General features: G+C 44.4%; 1 protein-coding gene across 1 annotated transcript in view; it reads left to right on the top strand.

Moving 5' to 3' along the window:
• LOC129335809 (uncharacterized) overlaps positions 1–25,091 on the top strand; it is a 48,274-nt gene that overhangs the window by 17,582 nt on the left and 5,601 nt on the right. The window contains exons 10-18 of the mRNA XM_054988608.1: positions 637–667; positions 6,260–6,520; positions 12,383–12,550; positions 13,671–13,787; positions 15,863–15,940; positions 16,932–17,054; positions 18,979–19,076; positions 20,291–20,372; positions 22,308–22,391. Coding sequence (XP_054844583.1) covers positions 637–667; positions 6,260–6,520; positions 12,383–12,550; positions 13,671–13,787; positions 15,863–15,940; positions 16,932–17,054; positions 18,979–19,076; positions 20,291–20,372; positions 22,308–22,391 — 1,042 coding nt within the window. The remainder of the gene's footprint in view (positions 1–636; positions 668–6,259; positions 6,521–12,382; positions 12,551–13,670; positions 13,788–15,862; positions 15,941–16,931; positions 17,055–18,978; positions 19,077–20,290; positions 20,373–22,307; positions 22,392–25,091) is intronic.

Genomic DNA, 25,091 nt, shown 5'->3' on the forward strand with positions numbered 1-25,091 from the left:
TGGTTGTTAGCCTACTCATAGGATTGTGTGTATGACTTTGTGTATGTGAAATCAAATATCACAAAGTTTGACATTTTGAGAGGTCCACCTTGAATTAAAAGACACTTGCTACATGCATGATTCTAAACCTTGGACCTTGTTTCAGTGCAAGGCCCATCACTTGTATGGATTCAGTCAATTGTTATGGCTAAAACTGGAGATCTAGAGAAGGGTATTGTTTAGTATTGGACTAAGCCGAAGGAGACCTCGGTCCAGATTTCTGCTTGGCCACCAAGCATGGTGCTTGACCTTGGTTCTGTCAGCTTAATCCATCCCCCAAATGTTGGTTGTTATGGGGCAGGGCAGTCAGCGGCAGAGGAAAAGGAACCATATATTCCTCCTTGAGAATTGACTGAATCATGATTAATGGTCTGAAATTGTGATTAATCAAAATGTAATGAATTTTTAGCCCTTTAAAGAAGTGTTATGGGAGACACAGAGCTGCCAACAAAAATGGCAGCCCCATCTAACTTTACTTTCTTGACTGCCACTAGCAGCAATGAAGAAAGTCTCTGCATGATGACTTCTGTTAACATCTAGCTCTGCCCAATGGTGAACAATTCAACACTTTAAAAAACCCTCTGTATTCTTTTGCAGGTGTACTGAACACAAGGATTATCCCTTCCACGTGGAATACTAAAGGCCTTGTTCCTTTCACATCTAAAATACGAAGATTTCTGAAACTTAGATCAGATGTTGCAACAAGCAGTCTTCTGAAGAGAAATGTCAGCAGTTAGAGTTGTGTTTGAGGATGGGGGGGGGATCATTTAACCACTCTTGCCCGCCATATACATTTTAGTTATACTCTTTCGAATATAATATTACCCAGCAGCTAGCACTAAAGCTGAGGTATATAACTTTCTGACTGTCAGCCTTGCCCTTTACCTGTTTACCATTGGCTAAAGGGTAACCCCAAGACAGAAAATGGGAGAATATCCTGACAAGAAAATAGAGCCCTGTTCACGTTACAATGAATGCATGTACATCCGACATCCACACGGATACATCTGTTGAAGCACTCAGTTGAAGCACTGTTTGCCAGACGTCTTTATATTCAGACTGTTGGTTTTAATGGCTTTTGAGATGAGATTTTAATTTGTATGTTTTAATTTGTTATCCACCATGGTGGCTCTGTGATGGCAGAAAGGTGGGGTAAAATCTTGTTAATAAATCCACCAGGAGGAGGACAATTTTATCATGGCCGATATTGCCTGTGGCAACAGTGAGCTATTATCACAAATACATAAGAAGAAACTTGATGGACCACTAAGTAGCCAACTAGATATGTCCTGTAGAAAAGAGCTAGAGTCCAGTAGCACCTATAAGACTAACAAAATGAACTGTTGTGAATCACAGCTCACTTCTTAGAAGAGTTGTGGCTCACAAAAGCTCATAGCCTATCACAAATTTTGCTAGTCTTATAGGTGCTACTGGACTCAGACAGACTAACACAGCTACCTATCTAGAGATGTCCAGGAAGCCCAAAAGGAGGACATGAATCTAAGCCCTTCTCTGTTGCCCCTGGGGAGAGAAACAGCTGGTGGTGGTGTGCCAGACGTATGGCAGCCATGACATTTGTTAGTTCACACACATACCCAAAAGCAGGGTAGAGGAGAAGGGTATGTGTATAAATTTTACAAAGGTACAGTAGTCCCACAGAAATTGAACTGACTGCCCCTTGTCAGAATATTCTGGGAATTGTACATTCCTTTGGTGGTTGTTTGGTCACTTTTTACAGCGTTATATGGTGTACCATTGAAAAAACAATGCTCTGGGAAGTTACCTTGCTTAGTTAAGATACTAGTACAGTGTGTGTGGCTGAAGTTAAGTGGTTATACATTCCGTTCCTCCCAGTTTGTTCGTAGTATATAATCGATGCTCCAGCCAGGGCAGCTGTATACAAGGGTGGAGATTCCTTCAGAAGCCTGAGTGGGAACTCTTGTCTATAGTCTGGACCTGGGCATGCACGCAAGACAGTGTGCCAGCCATCATTCACCATGGGTGATTGGAGCACACCTCCTGAGTACAGATGATCCTGTCATCCCTTGGGCCCAGCCTGCAAATTATTTGCCTGGACCAGTCTCTCCTTTTAAATACCAGTGGGGTAACTGTGTTAAATCTCCAAAAAAAAACAGAGCAGTCTTCTGGTACTTTAAAGGCTCGCAATTTTATTTGGAACATAAGCTTTCATAGGCAAGTTCCCATTTGTCAGATGCAAAGAAAAGAAAAGTAGCTTACTGTACAATAAATGAGTTAGCCTTTTAAAAGACAAGTCTCTTATATTGTTTCTGATTTTTAAAAAACAGCTGATGTGCTGCTTTCTATAGGTGCCGCAGGGCTTGTAGAGAGAAGGAAAAGAGCCTCTGTTGAGCCATAGATGATGTACCAGGAAGGAGGGAGGTTTTGTGGATTGTGCCCCCAGGTTTCTAGTCCAGAGGGTTGCAACAACAGGTTTGAAGGTATGTGGCAATAACTCCAGTTAACTCTGGGCAGGTTTTCCTGGTTCCTCCTGATTTCAGTGCTGCATGGCACTTTTTAAGGCTAGAAAAAGAAAAGTAACTTGGCAGAAACTCTTAGTACCAGTTGTGCTGTTGAGTGTTTTTTTTTGTAGCAAAGTCTGAGTTATCCTGGTGAAGAATGTTGAAATCTTTGTACTTCACCCAGCTCTGCTAGAGGAATTAAACAGGTCTATAATGTATTAATGTGGCTTCTGTTTCTCACTGTATGTACTATATACTTAATAAAGATTTGCTGTAGCTTATTGCCAGATCAACGATCATCATTCATTGCTCTCCATGGGTTGGACAAGGGTTGCTGCCATGGGCCCAGGAGATTTTTCTCTCCAGAAGACATTCCTCAGATTTGGCTGCATGAGTTAATGTAGCCTGGACTGCAGTGCGCTTTTTTCCAAAACATCCTTTTACAATCCTCACAGCTAAAGCCAGGAAGATGTTTGTGGTAATATACACAACAGCAGAAAGTAAAAATATCCGACTGGAGTAGAGGGAAGAAGAAGGAGAAGTAGTTAGAAGGTCAGAGTAGGTTCCAATCCATGAAGTTGTTACTGGGTGATCTTTGGCCAGTCATTCTCTCTGCCTACCTTGCAAGGTTGTTGTGAGGATACAGTGGAGGGGGTAAAATCTCCTTGAAGGATGTTATAAAAATGCTTTTTCAAAAGACTTGAGTGCAATCTTATGTACACCTACTTGAAAGTAAGTGCTACTGAATTTGCTTTACTTCTGAGTAAGGGTTTAGCTGCACATTTTCTGCAGCACAGAAAAAGCATGTCTGGAGGAACTCCGGACAGTGAAGCATTTGAAGCCTGAGACAGGGGCTAGGCTGTTGCTTTAGACTACAGGGAGATCCAGGTTCAAATCCCCACTCAGCCTTAAGAGCTCATGGGCACCTTGAGGCAATCAGGTCTCTTAGAAGAGTAGTTGTGTTAGTCTGTTAGAGGGTAGAGGGTCTTGTACTTTAGGACTTTAAATCTTCATGGGCTAGGGCCTGAGAGTCCATGGGAAATTTTATTTTGTGTATGTGTGTGTTACAAAATTTTATTCTGCCAAACCCCCCAAAGTTGCTGTGGCAACCCCTGATCTCCTTCGAGAAAGGATGGGTAAGATAAGAGTCTAATAAAATGTGGTGTAGTGGCTAGACCAACAGACTAGGCTCTGGGCGACCCAGGTTCGATTCCGTGCTCTGCCATGGAAACTCGCTGGGTGACCTTGGGCCAGTCACACACTCTCGGCCTAAATCAGGTTTGCCAGCCTCCAGGTGATGGCTGAAGATCTCCTGGAATTAAAACTGATCTCCAGGTGACGGAGATCAGTTCCCCTGCAGAGAATGGCTGCTTTGGAGGGTGGACTCCAAGGAATTATGCCCTGCTGAGGTTCTTCTCCTCCCTGAAACCCCACCTGTCCAGGTTCCACCGCCAAAATCTCTAGGTATTTCTGAACCTGGACTTGGCAACCCTGTCTAACCTACCTTACAGGGTTGTTGTGAGGACAAAATGGAGGAGGAGAATGATGTGAGCCACTTTGGATCTCGTTTGGGAAGAAAGGCAGGGTATAAATGAAGGAAAATAAAAATAAATAAAATAAAGCCTGTTCATGCACCAGAGAATCCACTTTGAGAGAGTTGCTAAAGGGGCTCTCTGTAGCGTAAACCAACTTCGATTGCTGCTGTAGGCCTTGGAGCTCATGGGGGACTTTGAGGCACTCAAGTTTCTCAGAAGGGTTGTTGTATGTTCCAGCAAAAATAATCAGGACTCTCATGGCACCTCATAACTTTAAACTCTCATCGCGAGGGCCTACTTTCTCAGAAAAGAGACCATGGGAAGTTTGATTTTGTGTGTGAGCTACAAGACTTTATTCTCTCAGACCTGGCCTACTCCAAAATGTTGTTGTAGTAGCCCCTGATCTCCTTCGAGGAAGGAAGGGCGAGATAAGCATCAAATGAACTGTGGTGCAACGCCTAAAGTGACATACTAGATTCTGGGCAACCCAGGTTCTATTCCCCGCTCTGCCATGGAAACCAGCTGGGTAACCTTGGGCCAGTCACACTCGCCCAGCCTAACCTACCTCACAGGGCTGTTGTGAGGATAAAGTGGAGAATGATGTAATCCACTTTGGGAATCCCATATAATGGTAACAGCTAAAGGGGTGAGCTGGGATGTCCTTGGCTGACATTTAGGGTTGCCCACCTCCATGTAGGACCTGGAGATCTACCCAAATTACAACTGATCTCCAGACTACAAAGATCAGTTTCCCTGGAGAAAATGGTTGCTTTGTAGGGCATTATATCCTGCTGAGGTCCCTCCTTCCCCAACCCCTGCTTTCTCCAGGCTCCATACCCCAAATCTCCAAGAATTTTCTAACCTGGAGCTGACAACCCTAGTTCCCATTGGGGAGAAAGTTAGGGTATCAATGAAGTAAAGTAACAACAAAATAAAGTCTGTTTATGAACCAGCAAATCCACTGCGGGAGAATTAAACAAGGGGCTCTCTGTAGCGTAAGCCAATTTCTGCCTTTACCAGGCCACAGAGTGCAATGGGGACTTTGAGGAGCTCTAAGTAGCTTTCTACAACCTCACTCTTGCCTGGAAGATGGCTTCTTATCTCCACACGGCCGACCTGGCCACCTGGATCCGTGCTATGGTAACATCAAGGCTTTACTATTGTCATGCATTATATGTAGGTCTCCCGTCTAAGCTAACTAGGAGGCTCCAATTGGTGCAAAATGCTGCAGTTCGACTGTTATCAGGAGCGAGCAGGAGCTTGAACATCACTCCCATCCTACAGTCGCTCCACTGGCTACCCATCAGTTACCGTGCTCAGTTCAAGGTATACATACAAAGCTCTTCATGGCCTTGGTCTGGCATACCTGCGGGACCGCCTCCCTCCCTGTTCCTATATGGCAGCTTTGCTCATCTGAACAGGGTCTCCTGCAGGTGCCAGGCTGCACATGGGCGAAATCAACAGCAGCCTGTACATGGCCTTTCTCTGTGGTGGCCCCTACCCTGTGGAACAGCCTGCCTGAGGAGGTCAGAGAGCCCCCCCCTCTCCTGACTTTCCGCAAAGGATGCAAAACTGAATTATTCAAAAAGGCTTCTTACTCAGATGGGAGGGCTGAACTGTAGGGATGGGGTCTCAGATGCTTCGGTAATGAGTTAGGGACCATAGACTTCACCACTATGTTGCCTTACATATTCTCTGTTGCTTTAAATATGTACTCCTATATACTACCTGTGCTTTAAGTGGTCGAATGTCAATCCTAGAAGTGATTATGTTCTGTTCCATTATTTTCTTCTACTTTGTACTGGATTCCTGCTAACGCTATGTCTTTTTAATCTTGCATCTATTTACCCTTTGGCATCGTTTATGGAAATGTCCTTGACACTGTATGGAAATGTACTTGATACGGATTGTACTCATCTCATAATAGAAAAGAGTCCAGCAGCACCTTTAAGACTAACCAACTTTACTGTAGCATCAGCTTTCCAGAACAGTTTTCGTCAGAAGCATGGCGATACTGATCTCATACGTCGTAATCCGCCTTGAGTCTCAGTGAGAAAGGCAGACTATAAATTAAATAAACAAACAAACAAACAAGGCTCTTGTGGCGCTTGAGAGACTTTAAACTTTCCTGGGCCAGGAAGTTTGATTCTGTGTGTTTTGCTTTCACACGACTGTATTCTCTCTCACACCCGCGGACCCGCTGAGGGAAACCGGCTGCGGCGCTCGTGTGAAAGCGGCCTTCTTCTAACCCCACCAGGCCCGGCCAACGCGCAAGGGAGCCCGCAGGCCAAGCCGGCCGCTTTCCCTTTGCCCGCAGCCAACCAGAGGAGCGGCTGGCCGGGGAGGAGCCAGGCCCCGGAGACGCCGGCCGGGCTTGCTCTTGCGGGGCCCGGCCGGAGCATGGCCGCGTACGTGGAGCTGAGCACCCGGGCGAAAATGCCTATCTTCGGGCTGGGCACTTGGCAGGTACTGGGGAAGGACTGGGAGCGCTGGGCAAGAGCCTGGAGGCGGAGCGCGTCGCAAATCGGGCCCTTCTCCGGAAAGCCCCCCCCACCGAGGGTCGGCCTCTTCTTTGGCATTTGATTGCATTGTTGCGGGGTTTTCTTAGGGTTGCTATCTCCAGGTTGGGAAATTCCTGGAGATTTGGGAGTGGACCCGGGGGGCGGGGAGAGGGACCTCAGTGGGGTATAATGCCACAGTCAGTCCACCCTCCAAAGCAGCCATTTTTCCCCAGGGGAACTGATCTCTGTTGTAATTCCGGGAGATCTCCAACCCCCACCTGGAGGGTGTAAAGAGGCACCCATAGCCCTTGGGAGAAAAGGATCGGATCAGCTTGGTCAGGCACGACCTTGGTTTTTGCATTTCCTGAGCCCTCACACGGCCTCATGGCGTTTTAGCTGATTATATAACTAGTCTAAGCCAGTCCTACCAATGAATGCATCTTCTTTTTCTTTCTTTCTTTCTTTCTTTCTTTCTTTCTTTCTTTCTTTCTTTCTTTCTTTCTTTCTTTCAAAACACACATTAAACCAGTTTCATTATAGCAGCAAAGTTTCACTGAGAATATTGTTGAGTGTCTGTTTTTGAGCCCTTGTTATTATTCCTCTCCTAGCTTGTCACTTTGAATTTCCTGGGTCAGATGCTCTGCCCTTTTCACTCTGTGACAAAGCTCCTGAAATTACTTTGCCAGTAGTCGGGGTTTTTCCCCCCAGTCCTTTCATCCTTTAATTCTTAATTATTTCTGGTGCTCATAGAGCTTCGATGGGAGAAAGGAAAGGATACTTAAGAGTTTGGGCAGTGTTCTTAGAATGTATGCAGTATTCATAACAAATGTATATAATAGTATCTACTGGGCATCATCACCTACTATTACAGCAAAAAACTGTTCTTCCAGAGGCCCTTTCACATGTAGACAATTTGTCATTACGCTGCTGCAGTTTTGGTTCCCTGATGCATGTCTGTGTGTGTATGATAGACTTACCCATGTATTAATATTAAACATTATACATGGATGTATAATATTGTATAATGATATTTAATACTAATTGTTGTTTTAAATTGTTTTACTGTTGTAAACCTCTTTGGGCGTCGTTCATGGGAGAGGCGGTATAAAAATCTAATAAATAAAATAAATAATAAATAAATAGTAACGGCATGTTGAAACATTTATACGTTACAATTCTAAGTTTGCATTTTAAAGAAAAATTAATGTGTGAAATGGCCTTAGGAGAGATCTAACAAGCTGATTTCTGGGCTTTCTTCTCATCTAAGACTGCCTGTTTGTGTTGCCAGAAGGCCTCTTCAACTTTTATCACCTGACAGGGAGAAGTTCAATAGTGCGACCGTACTATCAACTGTTTCTGAATGTTGGGAGGAAAAACCTCCTGAAATTGATTTCCCATCTCTCTTGCTGCATCAGCTTTCAGTCTTATCAGGAGAATGTTGAAAGGACCAATAAAATTGCTAAATTCCTTTCACAACAGAAGAAAGTCTAATTAATAGGTTCATTACTCAGCGATAAAGTTGGGGAGGAAAGAAAGAATCCTTGGTTCAAGTTCAGTCTTGAGGTCAGTTAGTCTTGTGAATTTTGCTGTGAATATAGAACTGATGAATCCGGTTCTGGCTACTGATCTTTTATCACATCTGAAGGAGTGGGGTGGTCAGCAGAGTAAACATAATCGTAAACATAGTTGCCTCTGAAAATGAAAGTGTGCATAATTCAGAAAATTGGGTGACATTAGTTCAGTCTACTGTAAAAGATTTAGGGAACAATCCTAAGCAGGTCTACTTAGAATCCCAGTCAGGTCTATTCAATGGAGTTTACTTCCAGGAAAGTGGTTTTAGGATTGCATTGCCTGATTCAGCTGATGGTCTCATCTTGGAGCGGCTGGTCCACTTCTTTTGGAAGTGGATTGAACTGTTTCCAACCATGCAGTGATGGTATTATTCAGCCAAGATTGTGCATGATGCATCCCCTGAATTTACCTAAAATATAACAACAACAGCAACAACAGCAACAACAACAACAAACATTCAATTTATATACCGGCCTTCAGGATGACTTAACACCCACTCAGAGGATAACAAAGTATGTTATCATTGGTTGTTGTGGGTTTTCCGGGCTGTATTGCCGTGGTCTTGGCATTGTAGTTCCTGACGTTTCACCAGCAGCTGTGGCTGGCATCTTCAGAGGTTTAGCACCAAAAGTCTCTTTTGGTGCTACACCTCTGAAGATGCCAGCCAAAGCTGCTGGAGAAACGTCAGGAACTACAATGCCAAGACCACGGCAATACAGCCCGGAAAACCCACAACAACCATCGTTCTCCGGCCGTGAAAGCCTTCGACAATATGTTATCATTATCCCCATAATAACAACCCCCCTGTGAGGTGATTGCTTGAGACACTAAAAAACAAAAATGGGGGGATGGGGGGGGTCACAAAGTAGCTGGGAAAATCACCAGATCAGCATGTTAGCCCTTTGCATTGCAGCATGTAAGGACTGACGCCCCCAAAAAGTGGACAGACATTTGCTAACTATTACAAGAAATATGTAAATATGGTTGTTGTGGGTTTTCCGGGCTGTATTGCCGTGGTCTTGGCATTGTAGTTCCTGACTTTTCGCCAGCAGTTCCTGCCAACATCTTTTCCACAGTGTGACACTGAGAGATCCCTGTCTTTTGGTGCTACACCTCTGAAGATGCCAGCCACAGCTGCTGGCAAAACGTCAGGAACTACAATGCCAAGACCACGGCAATACAGCCCAGAAAACCCACAACAACCGGCCGTGAAAGCCTTCGACAGTACATCAATATGTAAATAGTTATTCAGTTAAACTGCTTGCCAGTGGGAGGAGTAATAGAAGTCGTATACTTCAAAACTGGTGGATCTTGCAAGTGGCTTCCAATTGAATTGTTTATGCTACTGAGGCTTCGACACTTCTAATTCCTTTATGTTGCATCACAGAGTTTCTGTTACTATGATAGCCTTTTGAAAGTGTAGATTGCTGAGCTTTGCATTTCCTAGTTTAACGCCATTTAAACTGTCTCATAACCATAATCATATCATAACAAACCTTGATTTCCTCTTCTTCTAAAGAAACAAGTTTGGGGGTATACGTTGACACAGGCTTTGAAGATTGAACATAATGTTCTGTGTTGTTGAGCCTGCAAAAAGCATGACTTGTATGTGATTAAAATAAGAAGTGATTTGAAATTGTCCCTCTCTTGTTTACCCATCTCAGAGTCAAGGTATTATTGAAAATCATTCTCTCTGATAAGACTTTTAAAGTTCAGTCAGAGACAAACATGTATTAATTAGAATATGTGCAGTCAGGTACTAAATGTCTTTCATCTGGGCTTTGGGCCTCCAACAGTACAATCCTGAATAAAGTCTTTGAGGCCCTGCTGAAGTCAAGGGAAGTCACTCTGTAGACGGGGATAGCTCTGTAAAGAGAGAAACTGTCAAAATTCCCACAGACCCAACTGTACTATGAGATGCAAAGCCACACAATACTGTACTGTAAGTCTGCCTGTACTACCACTTTATGGGATCCTTGTCCTTAGCTAAGAAAAAAAACAATGAGTGCCTTATAGTTCCTTATAGTAAGGAGTGAAGGAAAGATGGAGAAATCTGATTTTCCAAGAGACGCTGCCCACCTCTCTTCCTGGGAGACCAAAGGAGCTGTGTTCAAACTGTGAAAGTTTGAAACTTTCATACTTTTCCTTTTAAGCATCCCAGGGGAAACTGCAATAAACTACTGCTGCCCATCAGTAATTCAACAGATGCCCCCAACGACAGCAAGGTGGGCACCAGATGAACCTTTGTGGGGAAATTATTCCATAGGTGAGGTGGCTCCACTGAAGAAGCCCTGTACCCTCCTGCTTCAGACTAGGTGGTACCTTGAATAGAGCCTGAGATGAAGAAGTCTTAATCCATACACTGTTATCTTGCCCTTCCTCAAAGGGCCTGAGGGAGCCAAATACAGTTCTTCTCCCCTTCTGTCCTCACAACAAACCTGTGAGGTAAGTTAGGCGGATGGAGAACAACTAGCTCAGGGTCAACTGACAATTTCATGGCCAAGCAAGGATTTGATTCTACACTTCCCAGGTCTTAATCCAGCACAAACCAGTACATCACACTGGCTTTTGGGTTGATGGTAGATACCTACTCCTGAATAAACAGCCCAAAGAACTGTAATGTATTGTAAAGTCCTTTCTTCTGACCCAGGCCCAAAGACATTCACGCACCATCTTTAACCCGATCTTTTGCAGATCTTAAACAATCCAAACCAGAACAATTAAGTTATCAAGGTCATGTAATTTGCTGCCCCATTCCCCATTCTTTACCTGGTCAGCCAGGAAAAAGGGCAGTCCGACAGACAGCTGAGACAAGACTGAACGGAAATAGGCCTTCACTTGTGGCTCTAACTAGCAGGTCCTAAGTTGGAGAATATGACTGAAGGCAAAAAGAGTGCAACTGATGATTAGGGGTTAGGACTGGAGCACCCTTCCTGTGAGGAAAGGTTGAAGAATCTGGGACTTTTCAGTTTAGAAAAGAGGCAACCAAGGGGGGACATGATAGGGGTTTATAAAATTATTCACAGAGTACAGAGAACTTTTTCTCCCTTTCCCAAAACACTAGAACCCAAGGGCATCCAATGAAGCTGCTGGGCAGTAGACCCCAGATCAAAAGGAAAATTCTTCTTGATGCAAAAAGTGATTAATATGTGGAATTCACTTCCAGAGGATGTAGCAATGGCCAAAGGCATAGACAGCTTTAAAAGAGGCTTAGGCAGATTGATGGAGGACAGGTCTGTCAGTGGCTACGAGCTATGATTGGCCAGTGTGTGGGACACAATGCTGGACTAGATGGACCACAGGTCTTATCCAGCAGGGTTCTTCTTTTGTTCTCTTCTGGCAGAAAATTCCACATTTTAATTACTCACTGAGCAAAGTATTTCCTTTTGTCCATCCTGAATCTACTGTTTATTAACTTCGTTTGGCTCTCCCCAGGCCCTAATATTTTGGGAGATGGAAAAAAAAGATCTGTCCACTCTCTCTACCCCGTGCATAATTTTACAAACCTCTGTCAATGTCTTAGTCATCTCTTTTCTAAACTGAAAAGTCCCAGAGTCTTCAGCTTTTTGTACTCTTAATCATCTTGGTTGCTCTCTTCTGTACTTTTTCCAGCTCTGCAATATCCTTTCTGAGATATGGTGACCAGAACTCTACAAAGTATTCCAAATGAGGATGCACCATACAGGGACATAATAGTGGCTGTTTTATTTTCAGTCCCTTTCCTAATAATCCCCAGCTAATAATCCCTAACCTAATGTTTCTAAGCCTTTCGTTTATTCCCACCTGTGCTTGGTTAAGCAGCAGTTCAAGTTTTGAAAGGGGCACCCACAACTCTGTGACCACTCACCATGTCCTTTTAAGACTGAAAAGAGTACTGATGTCTTAATTTTTTCCCTTAAATCTGCAATTTCTGTTGCCAGTTTCAGGTTGACCCTGCATTTTTCCAATTCAGATTGTAATGATATAATGTGTACATGCCTACTGAAATCCCAAAGTGTGTATTTTTCATTTCTTAATTGTTGAAGGTAGGGCTTTGCAAAATGTTTGAATAAGGCAATCATGTCATTGTCCTTTGAAGTTCCTTTTTAGCTTGTACATGGTATTGGTTTGTTTATTGTGTTTGGTAAATATTTGAGAAAAGCTCAAAAAAATTCATTGAGATTTTAAGATTTTATTTAAAATATTTATGCTGTGCCTTCCCACTCTCAAATTTGCTTTTGCATTCGACATTTAAAAGGCAAATTTTATGTCTCAGGCTCCTCCTGAAAGAGTAGAAGAGGCTGTGAAACATGCCATTGACCTCGGATACCGCCACATAGACTGTGCCCACTTGTACCAGAACGAGGAAGGAATTGGGAATGCTGTCCAGCAGAAAATCAAGGAAGGAGTTGTGACGCGGGAGGACCTTTTCATTGTTAGCAAGGTAACGTTGGAGAAAACGGCATCTGGGACCCTGGAACAGGTTGGCAGACCAGATGTTGCTTTGCCTTGCCTCCTTTACATCCAAGACTTTCTTATCTCTTGCTTTCTGTACACACACAGTCAGGGATCTTTTTTATGCCCTTCCTTGTTTTATAGGTGTTGGCCTTTTTTTAGAAAATTGATTATTCTTTGATGGCGTTGGCTGGTTTTTTAATGCTTGTATTTTAATGGTTTGCTTTATGATTTAGAAGCTGCTTTGAGCAAGTCTCTGGAGAGGCAACACGTACATTTTCTAAAGAAATAAGCAAAATGATTAGAAATGAGGGCTTGTAGCCCCCATCTCTAATCCGCTGTATCTGCAACACAGCGGAGCCACTTGAGGGCAGCAGAGAGAGAAGTCCCCGGGTAAACTTGCAGCATAGTTCCACTTAGGAAAAGACAATCGTGCTGCAAGTAGAAAAATAGCATATCAGGGCTTGGCTTTGTCCCTGAGACGTGAATTTTATTTATTTACTTCATCCATACCCCACTTTTCCTCCCAGTTGGGGGCCCAAAGTGACTTACAGCATTCTCCCCTTCTCCGTTTTATCCTCACAACAATCTTGTGAGGTAGGTTAGGCTGAGATTGTATGACAGGGCCAAGATCACCCAGCTGGCTTTTGTGGCAGAGTGAGAATTCAACCTGGTTCTCCTAAATCCTGGCCCAACAGCCACTACACCGCATTGGTTTCCTATGTGTGAATGCAGCCTGCCACCACCCCAGTAGTTCCTGGCATCCATAGATGCACTGCTCATGAGGCTGTGCGCAGCTGTGTCCAGAATATCAGACCGTGGGCCACTTCCTGGGCTGTGGAGCTCTTCCTGCTGTCCTCAGCTGCTTGTGGAAAGTAGGACAAAGTTTCCAGAACTTGGAGGCATCAGAGGGCCTATGGGAAGGGTTGAAATGGATCTGTGAGTGTTGGAACTCTACTGACCTGGGTTGTTGATCAAGTTTTGCTAGAGTACAGTGCCAGCTGTAAAAAGGAGAGAAGATCCAAACCTGGTGTGCGTGAAAGCACCTCTCCGACATGCGTAGTCAGAAAGTGGAACATCATTTGTGGCTTTCTTCTTTTCCCATCTAGCTGTGGTGTAATGCCCATGAGAAATCCCTGGTGAAGAAAGCATGCCAGACCTCCCTGGCTCATCTGAAGCTAAGCTATTTGGACCTCTACCTCATCCACTTCCCCATGGGATTCAAGGTATTCGTGCAGTTTCGTTCTACTTCACGTGCTTCCCAGTGAGAGTCACGGTGCTTATTTCTCCCCTTTGAGAGGAGCCTTGAATCTTGTCGGAGGACCCTCTTTTCTAACAAAGATGACCAAACTCATTTTGAAACAGGACTCTAAGCTAGGAGTGGACAATATCTACTTACCAACAGCAGGTGTCAGTCTATGGAAGACAGGATACGTTGAAGTTGACTCCCAGCCCTTGCAGCAAGAAATCCAAGCTCTCTTGAGTAAATGGGTCTTTATTGAGATATCATAGGCTTCGCCATACATATGTCCATAGGTTACACAGAAGCAATTAAAGGCGTCTGGCTGTACACAGGTCTCTTGTTAAGAATGACTCATTGAATACACGATACACTATATCAACCCTTCCCCTTGTCCCCCACCCCTCCAGTTCTCCCAGCCGAACACAATCAGTAGCGGAACGGGAAAGAGTCATCCCAAGGCCGCTGCGGCGAGCCATCCGAGATAAGGGCTCGCCCGTCCTGGAATCTGGAAAGCAGCAAGGGAACAGGTGCACGAGGCTATTGCAACATACTACAAGCTGGGTAACAATATGGAGGGACAGTGGGCAACAATCCTGACAGCGGGTAGGATGCAGAGAGCTGCTTTAGTGGAAGGGCTCCTCTTTACACGCTGGATGACCAGGCTCCATTCATGGCATCTCCAGGTACAGGATCTCCGGCATCTAGCCCTGAGGTGCACTTTTCTCTGCCAGGGAGCCTGGAGAGCCACTGCTGGTCAGAGTCGACATTCCTGAACTAGTAGGGCCAATGCTGTGGCTCAGCCTCGGGCGGCTGGGCATAGGCATGGTAGATAACCACGTTCACTGTCTTGAGCTTCTCAGAGAAAAGATGGGATTGAAATCTAATAATGTTCATCTGGTGGTTTTATAATATTTTCTTTGACATAACCCCTCTGCTTCCTTAATATAAACAGATTTGGAAATACCACTCAGTTTCTTACACAATTGGCTAATGTGTGAGAAACACAGAAAATTCAGTCTGAATGTAACCCACACACCCCTTATGGGGTGCAGAACTAATAGGAGTTTCATCCAAGCACCGACCCTGTTTAGCGCCCAAGATCTAATGAGAGCAGGCTGTACCCTGCCACCTTCTCTCCCCTGTCCCAGGAGACCCTCCGTTAATACTCCAGCCTGCTCCCATTTGTAGAGCCTGACCCTCAGCTCTGCTTCTTGATCTTGCTAGAGATCATAGTAATGTCCGGGACTGGCTGTTTTGTAATGAGAGATCTCTTTTGAATTCTGCTGTGTTGCCGAGGTGCTTACAAACATGCTTACATACACGGAGTTAGTCTGACGGCCATCCTGTAAGTAAAGTTAAGCCTAGACAAAGGGAGCTTTAGTCAGCTGGAGAGCTTTTGGAGGGTGAAATGATCCATGACCTTGGGAAATGCTTGTTCACAAAGAGGACAGCAATACAAGGGCAAGTGAGAGCATTTGCGTGTGTTGGGCGAGGGGGTGACCTTGCAACCCAAACACCAAATTGCAAATCAGCTCAGACATACGCACAACAGAGTAATCAAATGGACTCAAAGCCTGGTTGAACAGAAATGTTTTAATTTAGCAGCTGAAGCTCAGCAGGTCAGACCCTGAACATTCAATTGGCACAGTACTAATACGTGGAGGCAGCCTACTACGGACTGGCGCTGTGCCTACGTTCGGGAGGGTGCAAAGCCAGTGCACTTGATTGTAAGTAGGGCACTTCTCTGCTTTGCATCCAGAGGGTGACAGGCAAATACTTATGAGGGTAGAGTTTCCCAATCTAACAGTGAAATCCAAAGCACAATGACTCCAGTCTAAGCCCATTGGTTTCAGATTCCTCCCATCTGTCCCCTGTATTCGTCTTATGAAGACAACATGGGACAACGACTCCCATGTTTTCCTTATAACGGACATTTACCAATCCTGAATGTACACAGTTTGAAAAATGACCCAAATCTGTCATCCAGATTCACTGTACGTTTTGCAATAGTAACCAACTTGCTGGGAGAGCTTCAGTGATTGTTCTTTCTTCTGGCAGGCTGGAGAGGATTTCATGCCTAAGGACGAGAAGGGTATGGTAATCCCCAGTAACACGGACTTCCTGGACACCTGGGAGGTAGGTTCGACTTCACTTGGTTTTCTGATACCTGGCTCTGAATGTTGGTTGTGGTTGAGTGCAAAAATTAGGAATGTGAGAAACCTTTAAGCCGTACTGTTCCTTGTGGTCCCCTGTCCCTCAAGAACAGTGTTTTAGGGAAATCAGTGGGCTGTAGTGGCGGGGGGATTCCTGTCAGCTAATGGAGTTACCTTCTATTAGTTGAAATTATTGTTGGGATCCTGTGTTATGTGTTCCAAAATTTGGTGGCGTTCCTAATTTTGAAAGTTTCTCTTTGAAGAAGGTTCGTTTTTGTGGTGCCCAGGAAAATTGTTGGTCTGTTGTGCCTCTGTCAGGACATAATATTTTCATTGTATGAGGACATTTATTTAATCTTAAAATATATATTCACTACCAACAAAGCCTGTGTAGGAAAATACAATGGACTCTAGTGAGGTCTTGTGAGGGCCACACTGCCCTGCTGCAGGGCCTGGTGGTGCAGCCCTTCCAATATCCTGCGGCCCTCCCGAGAAGTCTGTTGCGGCCCCACACCCCTCCCAAGGCCCCACAGGGAGTGCTGTGCTGGCTGCCACGAGTCCTGCAGAGGCCCGGCGCAGCAGTGAGAAGGCCCAGTGTGGAGGCAGGAAGGCCCTCCCAAGACCCCGCAGAGGCCCGACGCAGCTGTGGGAAGGCCCTACCAAGACCTCCAGAGGATCACAGTTGCTGGTGACTCAATTTTTATCCTGTGCACCTGTGCAGGCAAACCCACAGGCGCATCAGGATAAAAAGTGAGTCATCGGCAACACAGCTTGCCTTTTATATAGTAGGGTAATCCTCAAAGAAAGACATTTCTTTCTTGGGTGAAATCTATGATGAACTTCCCCTCGTTTTCCTCTCTTTCTAGAAGAGAACCAAGGCATATATCATAACAGAACCACCAAATAATGAGAGAGGAATGGAGGGAATCCACTCAGCTCTACAAGTGATCCCTAACTTGGCCTTTTCCCATTAGGCAATGGAGGAGCTGGTGGACTGTGGGCTGGTGAAAGCCATTGGGATCTCCAACTTCAACCATGACCAGATTGAGAGGCTGTTGAGGAAGCCCAACTTAAAGTTCAAGCCTGTGAATCACCAGGTAAGATGGTCAGCTTCCAGGTGCGTCGCTGTGCTTCTCCTCCTCATTGCAGTATCTGGAACGGCTCCATCTCTGCCTCACTCTGCCTGCAAACAGAAGCTTCCCTGACAGAGGTTGGCTCCCCTGCTCCCCTCACAGCCCGTGGCTTGGCTAACCACTTATGTCTGAAACTCTTTGGCTGGGTCTCCTCTTGTGCTAGTATCCCTGAATTGGCCTGTGCTCTGCCTCTTCACTGTAGTCATTTCCTAAGTCTTTTAGAGGTTGGCAGAACTTCCCTGAGGAATTTCCCAGAAGGTTCCACCAAGGGAATTCTTGGGTCTGGCATCCCCCCATGGTCTGGTTCCCTGAGTGGAAGACTGCACCAAACCTTCTTGAGGAGCAGCTTGAATGGTCCTGTTGGCCTGGCTCTTCGGCCGGCCCCCATTAACACCATCTGCAGCGGGATAGTTTTTAGACACCAGTTCAAGAGCTTGTACATCCCTTCTTTATGCAGACTTAACACACACACACTTACAAGTATGTACATGTGAGGAAATTCTGTGCTGTAGAAGAGCACTGAGGTACTTTTCCTGACTCCTTTCCCTTTTCGTGTTCATGTATAGATCTCAGAAGATGGTTGGGTGAGGGAGTCCTTAATTATTTGAGGAATGAGATTTTGGAATAGAGTTGAGGCCAAACTGGACTGCATGCGAAAGGTTAACTTAGTGCTGTTTCTTTCTTGTAACATCCTACTTCTTTTATTACATTTGTACGCTGCCCCTCTTCCATGAGGGAGCTCAAGGCTGTGCCAGTGGGGTTCTTAAGGGGCCTCCTGGCCAGGCCGCAACCAGTTCTAGCCCTTCAGCACAAGAGGGCTGTATCATGTGCCTTTAGACCGTGCTTGGGTACCATGTGATGTACTTGTGCTGACTGCCTCCTCTCATTGGTGGGTGGATGAGATGCCCAGCGCAGTCATGTCCCACCACACATTACTGGTGTTAGACGTTATATGGAAGAGAGAGAAACAGCAGCAACAGTGGCTCAGTCTCTCTTGCAATGTCTGACTTGACCCTTAAAACTGAACAGCTGTGGGGGCAAAGAGCTCATTTTGAGCAAAACCCAAAGAGATTTCAGAATGCTTCAATGATGTCCGGCCCATCAATGTGGAACAGCCAATCAGCCGTGAGATCCTCCAGTCAGCTTTTAGAGGGGATTTGCATGTGGAGAGAATGCAGCAACTGACAGTTTCAGGTCTGCCTCAGGAAGAGAGCCAATAAGGGAGTGCTAGTTCTGCCTCAGGAGGAGGGTGGAGTGACGGTTGAGGCCTGGCCCTAGGAGTGAGCAGTCCAGGGAGAGCTGAAATCTTTCAAATTAGAACCCCTTGCATAAGAGGGCCTCATCTCCTGTTTAGGCTGAGGAAACCTGACAGGAAAATACCCGTTTCTAAGGAAAGGGCCCTCGTGATAACAGGCTGAGGAAATATCATTCAGAAGCTCTCCAGAGCTGAAAGTCTCTATCATCCTAATAAATTAATGTGTGGTTCAAAACGTACTAAAGCTGTAACTAAAGCATAAGTGGCTCAACCAGGTTCTAAGCCTGTGCCTGTTGAAGTATTTAAACAACTCTTGGTTTTATTTTTCTCTTTTACTCATGCCTCAGAGGTCTCAGTGTCCTGCTATGAATTCAAATAAAATTACACAAACCCTATATCACACAGCCATTCCAACTAAGGCTTTTAGACACATAACCATTTTTTCACTTTGGGGAAGAAGTGTGGGGAAGGTTTATCACAACAACTCTAATTTCGCCCAAATTATAGGAGGATGTCGAAAAGGGCTATTGCAAATTCTAATTTATTAGGGTGTGTGTGTGCATGAATCAGAAAGTTATCTCTCTCTCTGAAAAGGACCGTATTGAGTAATCCAGGATTTTCTCGGGCTTGCAGATTGAGTGCCACCCGTACCTTACCCAGGAGAAGCTGATCCACTATTGCCAGTCCAAAGGGATCTCTGTGACTGCCTACCGTCCTTTTGGCGCTCACACGTAAGACCAATTTGAATCTCTCTTGAAGGAATTCTATTTGCAAATATACATTTGTGTGTGTATAGGTGTAATTAGTACATATAGAGATTGCACAAGTACCAGATCTCCCCCGCCTAAATTTTTGTTCCCTTCTTCTGTGCTAGGCAGCCCCCTGCCCCCAACACATGCACATTACTGGAGAGGAGATTGTCTTGAATAGTCCATTTTTATTAATTGCCAAGATTCCAAAAGAATGCAAATTCCCCCCAGGCCAAATATCAAGCAGTGACATAACAAACAAAAGCATGGGTGTAAGTCGTAAGGGGAAACTGGCCAGCAGATGTGACAAACGGAACACTAGTCCACAGGCTGATGCTAGCGCAGAGGGGGCCTTTGCAAAATTCCTTTGTATTGCAGAACTTGCTTGGTGTTTATGGGCTGCCCTGTCAAAGCTACAGCATGGGAAGCAGCTTTAAAAGCTTCCAGATTTAAGAATATTGCAGGCTCATGGGCAGCAGCGCTGAATGAAGAAGGTGCTTGCTGATGCGGGTCTTCCCCACCTCCCCTTTCATCAGTAGCCTCCAGAGACGTCTGAGAAGCGTATGCTGTTAATTGGAAGGGAGCTTCAGTGTGGAGGGGCAAGGGGATGAAATCTCCCCACGTCCCTCTTTCATTAGTGGAAGAGAGACGAGTGCCGTAGTTCTGCTTGCCCCAAGTAAATTGGCCTGCTGGAGGCTACAATATATGGTTTCCCTTATATTTTCCTGCCAGGAGCACTCCAGAGGGCTAAGAGTGCAGAAGGGTGCAGGGTACTGAAAAGGGTCAGCCTTGGTGGCCTTCCGTCCAAGTACTGCCTGTGGCCAACCCTACTTAGCTTGGGTTACCAAAAAGTTTTGATTTGTATATGGAAGGTTTCTGGATTTCGGAAAGTAAAGAGAACAACTTTTCAGTGAGGGCCAAATTACATGAAGTGAAATGCTGCATGTGCAGGTCCAAAGTGGGGTAAGTAACCCAACCCTGTGATTGGGTGGTTTCAGCTTAGGAAAAAGTACTGGAAGGGAAGGGAAGGCAGGAGCCCTGCAGTCCCATGCCAAATCGACCCCCCCCCCCCGAGTTTTAAAGGGACATTCTCAGCATCCGCTGTGTGTCTGCCCGGACTCAACTTGTTAAAAAACAACTCCAGTAGTTTTGCCCTTAAGCAGAAGGCTGCTTAATACCTCTGCTTTCTTTTGTAGCCTTAATCCTGGGGACCCGATCCTTTTGGAGGATCCCAAGGTTAGAGAGATCGCTGCGAGGCACAACAAGAGCCCAGCTCAGGTGACGACTCATGAGTATGACTGGAGGGGGGGGTATGTGGGGAGGGGGAGACTGTGAAGTGAGATGTCTCCCTGTGTGTCAAGCAAATGGCTCTGTGGGAAAACTGAGCCACTGGCATTTCTGTTGAGGTGCTTTAGGTCCTTGCAGTTGGTGCTTCTCTGAGACATGCCAGTTGCAGGACAGTTGTGGCAGTTCTGACATCCGTGGATTGGTACAGGAGCTTGGGGCATTAGTGAAGTCTGTGCGGGGAACCAGAAATGGAGAAGGAATATCTGCACATGACAGTGTAACACGGTGCCTCTTTGCACACTTTGGGGTGTGCATTAAAGACCCTGATAAAGTTGCCATTTTTTCTTTCTGACCCGTTTCCTGTGCTTTTAGCAGATGCATAATGGGCAAAAATTCAGCAAATCTGGTGCCACTCCAAACATTCGTGAGACCCTGAACAAGAGAGCCATCCTCTCTTGAGCAAGTGATCTGTCCTTCCTCCTGCCAGACTCTGCCATTGGCTCACATCTGTACTTTTAACCCATCTTTTTGGCTACTGCAATGCAGGCGGAGCTCTAGGAAGATGGGTTTGCGGGGTGGTGCAGTAGGGCCTTCAAATGGTGATGGGCACAGAGCAACTGGCCAGCCTACTTAGTGGCCATGCGGGTCGAAGGTCTGCCAGGATGGAGCAGCAATGATGAGAAAAGCCGCTGAGTTTCCACTGGTCACACAGCCATTGAAGGCACAAAAGCAACGTCCTCAAAGAAGATGGCAACCTTTTGTACCCTCTTACCAGTGGTGGAGCTCCCCTGTATATGTTTTCCCAGTTCCTTTGGATCAGCGAGCCTGGACAACCTCAGAATTGCTAGGGCAAGCTTGGCTTTACACATTCATCCAGAACGGCTAGAACTCGGGGCCATCCAATGAAAGGCAGTAGATTCAGGAGAGACAAAATGAAATACTTCTTTACTTGAGAAGTAAATTAAAACGTGGCATTTGCTGCCAGCAGATGTAGTGATGGCCACAGGCATAGACAGCTTTAAAGGGGGACTAAGCAGATTCATGGAGGCTGGTTCTATCACAGGTTAGCAGCCATTGGTGACTAAAGGCAGTGTCCACATTCGGAGGCAGTAAACCTCTGAAGCAACATCAGGGAAAGCAACATCAGGCTTCTGTGCTCTGTAGTTGATCCTCCAGTGTAACTGGTTGGCCACTGTGCGAGGCAGAATGCTGGACTAGGTGGACCGCTGGTCTGATCCTGCAGGGCTCTTCTTACGTTCTTACCTCTCTTACATTTTAAGGATTTGGACATTCATATCTGGATTCTGGGAGGCTTGGATGATGAAGTCTAAGACATACTCTAATTGTGGTCACACTGTATATTCACTGACTAATGGTACTGGCTCAAAAATTAGCAAATTCAAGGTGGCTGAACTGATCATTAAAAAGTTTGATGAAATGGGTATTTATGTTGCTTAAGTGTTGCCCAGCTCCGTCCTATTCCACAAGCTGCTGCTCCTCGTTTCTCTTCTTTGCCCTCATTGCCCTCACCCTTATTTGCACTCACTGCTTTCTAATATGATTGACAGTTGAAACCTACTTGATTTTGTTTCCAGACATCCATGTGTTTGTTACATCAGATATGGCAGCATGATGCAATTGACAAAATCATGTGGGTATCCCATCCACCACAGCCAATCAGATTAGACAGCAGTGAGGGCAAAAGACAGCAAGAGCAGTGAGGGCGAAAGAAAAACAACCAAAGCAAAAAAAAAATTCCATAAGTATCAAAATTTATTGAAGAGTTGAAATCTTTGCAAATGGGAAGCACTTTTTCGTGAAAACAGAGAAAGTAAATTTGACTTAGCCATGCATTAAACCTCTCCAGCTTGGTTTGTGAAATGTGCTGCCTGGGTCAGCAGCAGCCCTCGTTCGTATCTTTTCCAGGTTCTCATCAGGTTTCACATCCAGAGGAATGTAGCTGTCATTCCCAAATCAGACAAACCGCACCGGCTGGAGGAGAATTTCAAGGTAGATATTTCTTTCTTCCGTACAGTTTCCCCACTTGCATGTTAATACAGCCCTGCGGATTAGCTGCTTGACTGAATGGCCCGTTGTTCCCGAGTGAGGAACTGAGTGGCAAATGCACTACATTGCCCAGTCTTCTTGTTGCTAACTACCTAAGCTCATACCACTCCTGGACCGAGACTGGACTGTGCCGTGGCCAAGAGCACAGAGGGGTATTGCCCTCCATCCTATACACCTCAGTACTTGTATGTAAGACTGCTATCATGTGGCACACGCACACTTTTCTGGCTGAATCAGAGGTAGAGGAATGCACACTCATTTATTTTTTTATTATTAAATTTTTATTGGAATTAGAAATATTTTGTCATTTATAACAATCAGATTACTTTAATATTCCAGTTCTAACCCCCTCCCTTCCCCCCCCCGTTTGTTGACTTCCAACAGTTTTCCAACCCTTTGTCTATTCTTCCCCTACTCATTTCAACTTATTTTGTCAGTTAAACATATACTTTCACACTCTTCTAAGCTAGTCTATTATAACACAGTGCTAAGTCAATTTCCCTTCACTTATCAACTAACTAATACATTCCTGGCATGTTATTCAATAGTAATAATACTGGTAATATTCTCAATATCCTGTACTCTAACTTATTCATTCTAATGTCATCAATATGGGACAAACAATTTATCCCTCCCTATACATAACTTGAGTACTCATAAGTGATGAATACATTTATAAGTCAACCAATTTAACTTATACTCTATATGTTACTCTTTACTTCCTCTTATATCTCTTATATCTCTTATCTTTATAACATAAAGTCAATCAATTTGACTCATATTCTACACATTTCTAAATATACCTATAAACACAATATACGTTCGACATAAGTCAATCAATTTGACCCATGTTCTGCACATTTCTGAATGTCGCTATAACCAAAAATACCTTCAGCATAAGTCAATCAATTTAACCTATATTCTATATGCTACTTCTCATTCCCCCCCTTCTTGTATTCATGAATTTTAATTCTGTTAATTCTCAATTACACCCCTATCTGCCAGCAACATAATTAGTTAATTAATTTCTATTCTTATATATCACATAATAACTATTACTTAATACTGTATAGAATAATCAAATAGAATAATTGCTTAGTAATTCTTCTTTAACTCTCCTCCCCCCGGTATAGTCACTTCTCTTTTCTTTTGTTTTTCTTCAATAATTTTCAAACTGCCACAGTTCTCCTCCCACCTCCCATTTTTTCACCAAATATTGTTTCAGCTTCTCCCAATCTGTGTTAAACTGTCCTGGATCAAGGTCTCTTAGTTTTCTTGTCAGTTTATCCATCTCCGCCATGTACAGCAATTTGTGAATCCAGTCCTTGATAGTTGGCACTTCTTGTACTTTCCACTTTTGCGCATACAAAAGTCTAGCCGCTGCTGTCATGTAAAAAAGCAATGTCCTATGTTGTGCTGGAATATCTTCCATTCCCAAGTTCAGTAGCAGGAGTTCTGGGTTCTTATTAACTTGAAACTGTAAAATCTCACTTATTACTCTTATTATTTCCCCCCAGTACTGCCTGACTACCTCACAAGTCCACCACATATGATACAAAGATCCTTCATGCTTTTTACATTTCCAGCATTTATTAGATGTGTTCACATTCCCTAGCGCAATTTTCTTTGGTGTCAGGTACCAACGATAGATCATTTTATAGACATTCTCTTTAATGTTAGTGCATGTCGTAATCTTCAAAGTATTTTTCCACAAATATTCCCACGCCTCCATTGTTATTTCTTTATTAAAATTTATAGCCCACTTCACCATTTGCACCTTAACTACCTCTTCTTCAGTATACCATTTTAACAACACTTTATAGACCTTTGAAATTTCCTTTTTGTCTTCTTGTAAAATTACTTCCTCCAAGTCCGAGTTCTCCATTCTTATCCCTCCCTTGGCACAATCCGATTTATAAAGATCTCTGAGCTGTCTATATTGAAACCAGTCATAGTTTGGAGACAACTCTTCTTGCGTCTTTATTCTTAATTTAGAAAATTCTATTTGTGTTATCTCCTTATACGTTAAACACTGTTGTTCATTATCAACAGTTCTCGGATCTATCGCTTCATAAGGAACCACCCAGGAGGGAATTCCTTCTTGTAGGTAATCTCTGTACTTTTTCCATATTGTGAAGAGGCTTCTCCGAATGTAATGGTGTAAAAACATAGAATCCGCTTTTACTTTATCATACCATAAGTTTGCATGCCATCCAAATATTTTTTTGTATCCCTCTAAGGCCAGCAATTTGCGATTTTTAAGCATCATCCAGTCCTTCAGCCAAACCAAGCAGATTGCCTCATAATAAAGTCTTAGGTTGGGCAGTTGCATTCCGCCTCTCTCTTTCGCGTCCTGTAACACTTTCATTTTCACTCGAGGCTTTTTGCCTGCCCAAACAAAGTCCGATATCTTTCTCTGCCATTTCTCAAACTGCTTGGAATCCCGAATAACTGGTATTGTCTGTAACAAAAACATCACTCTTGGCAGCACATTCATCTTGACTGCTGCAATTCTTCCCAACCATGACAAATTCAATCTATTCCATTTAATCAAGTCTCGCTCTATTTGAGGCCACAATTTCTCATAATTGTTCTTGAATAGATCTATATTCTTTGCAGTCAGTTCAATTCCCAAATATTTCA

This window comes from Eublepharis macularius, chromosome 9 (assembly GCF_028583425.1).
Source record: "Eublepharis macularius isolate TG4126 chromosome 9, MPM_Emac_v1.0, whole genome shotgun sequence".
In the NCBI taxonomy this organism is placed as follows: domain Eukaryota; kingdom Metazoa; phylum Chordata; class Lepidosauria; order Squamata; family Eublepharidae; genus Eublepharis; species Eublepharis macularius.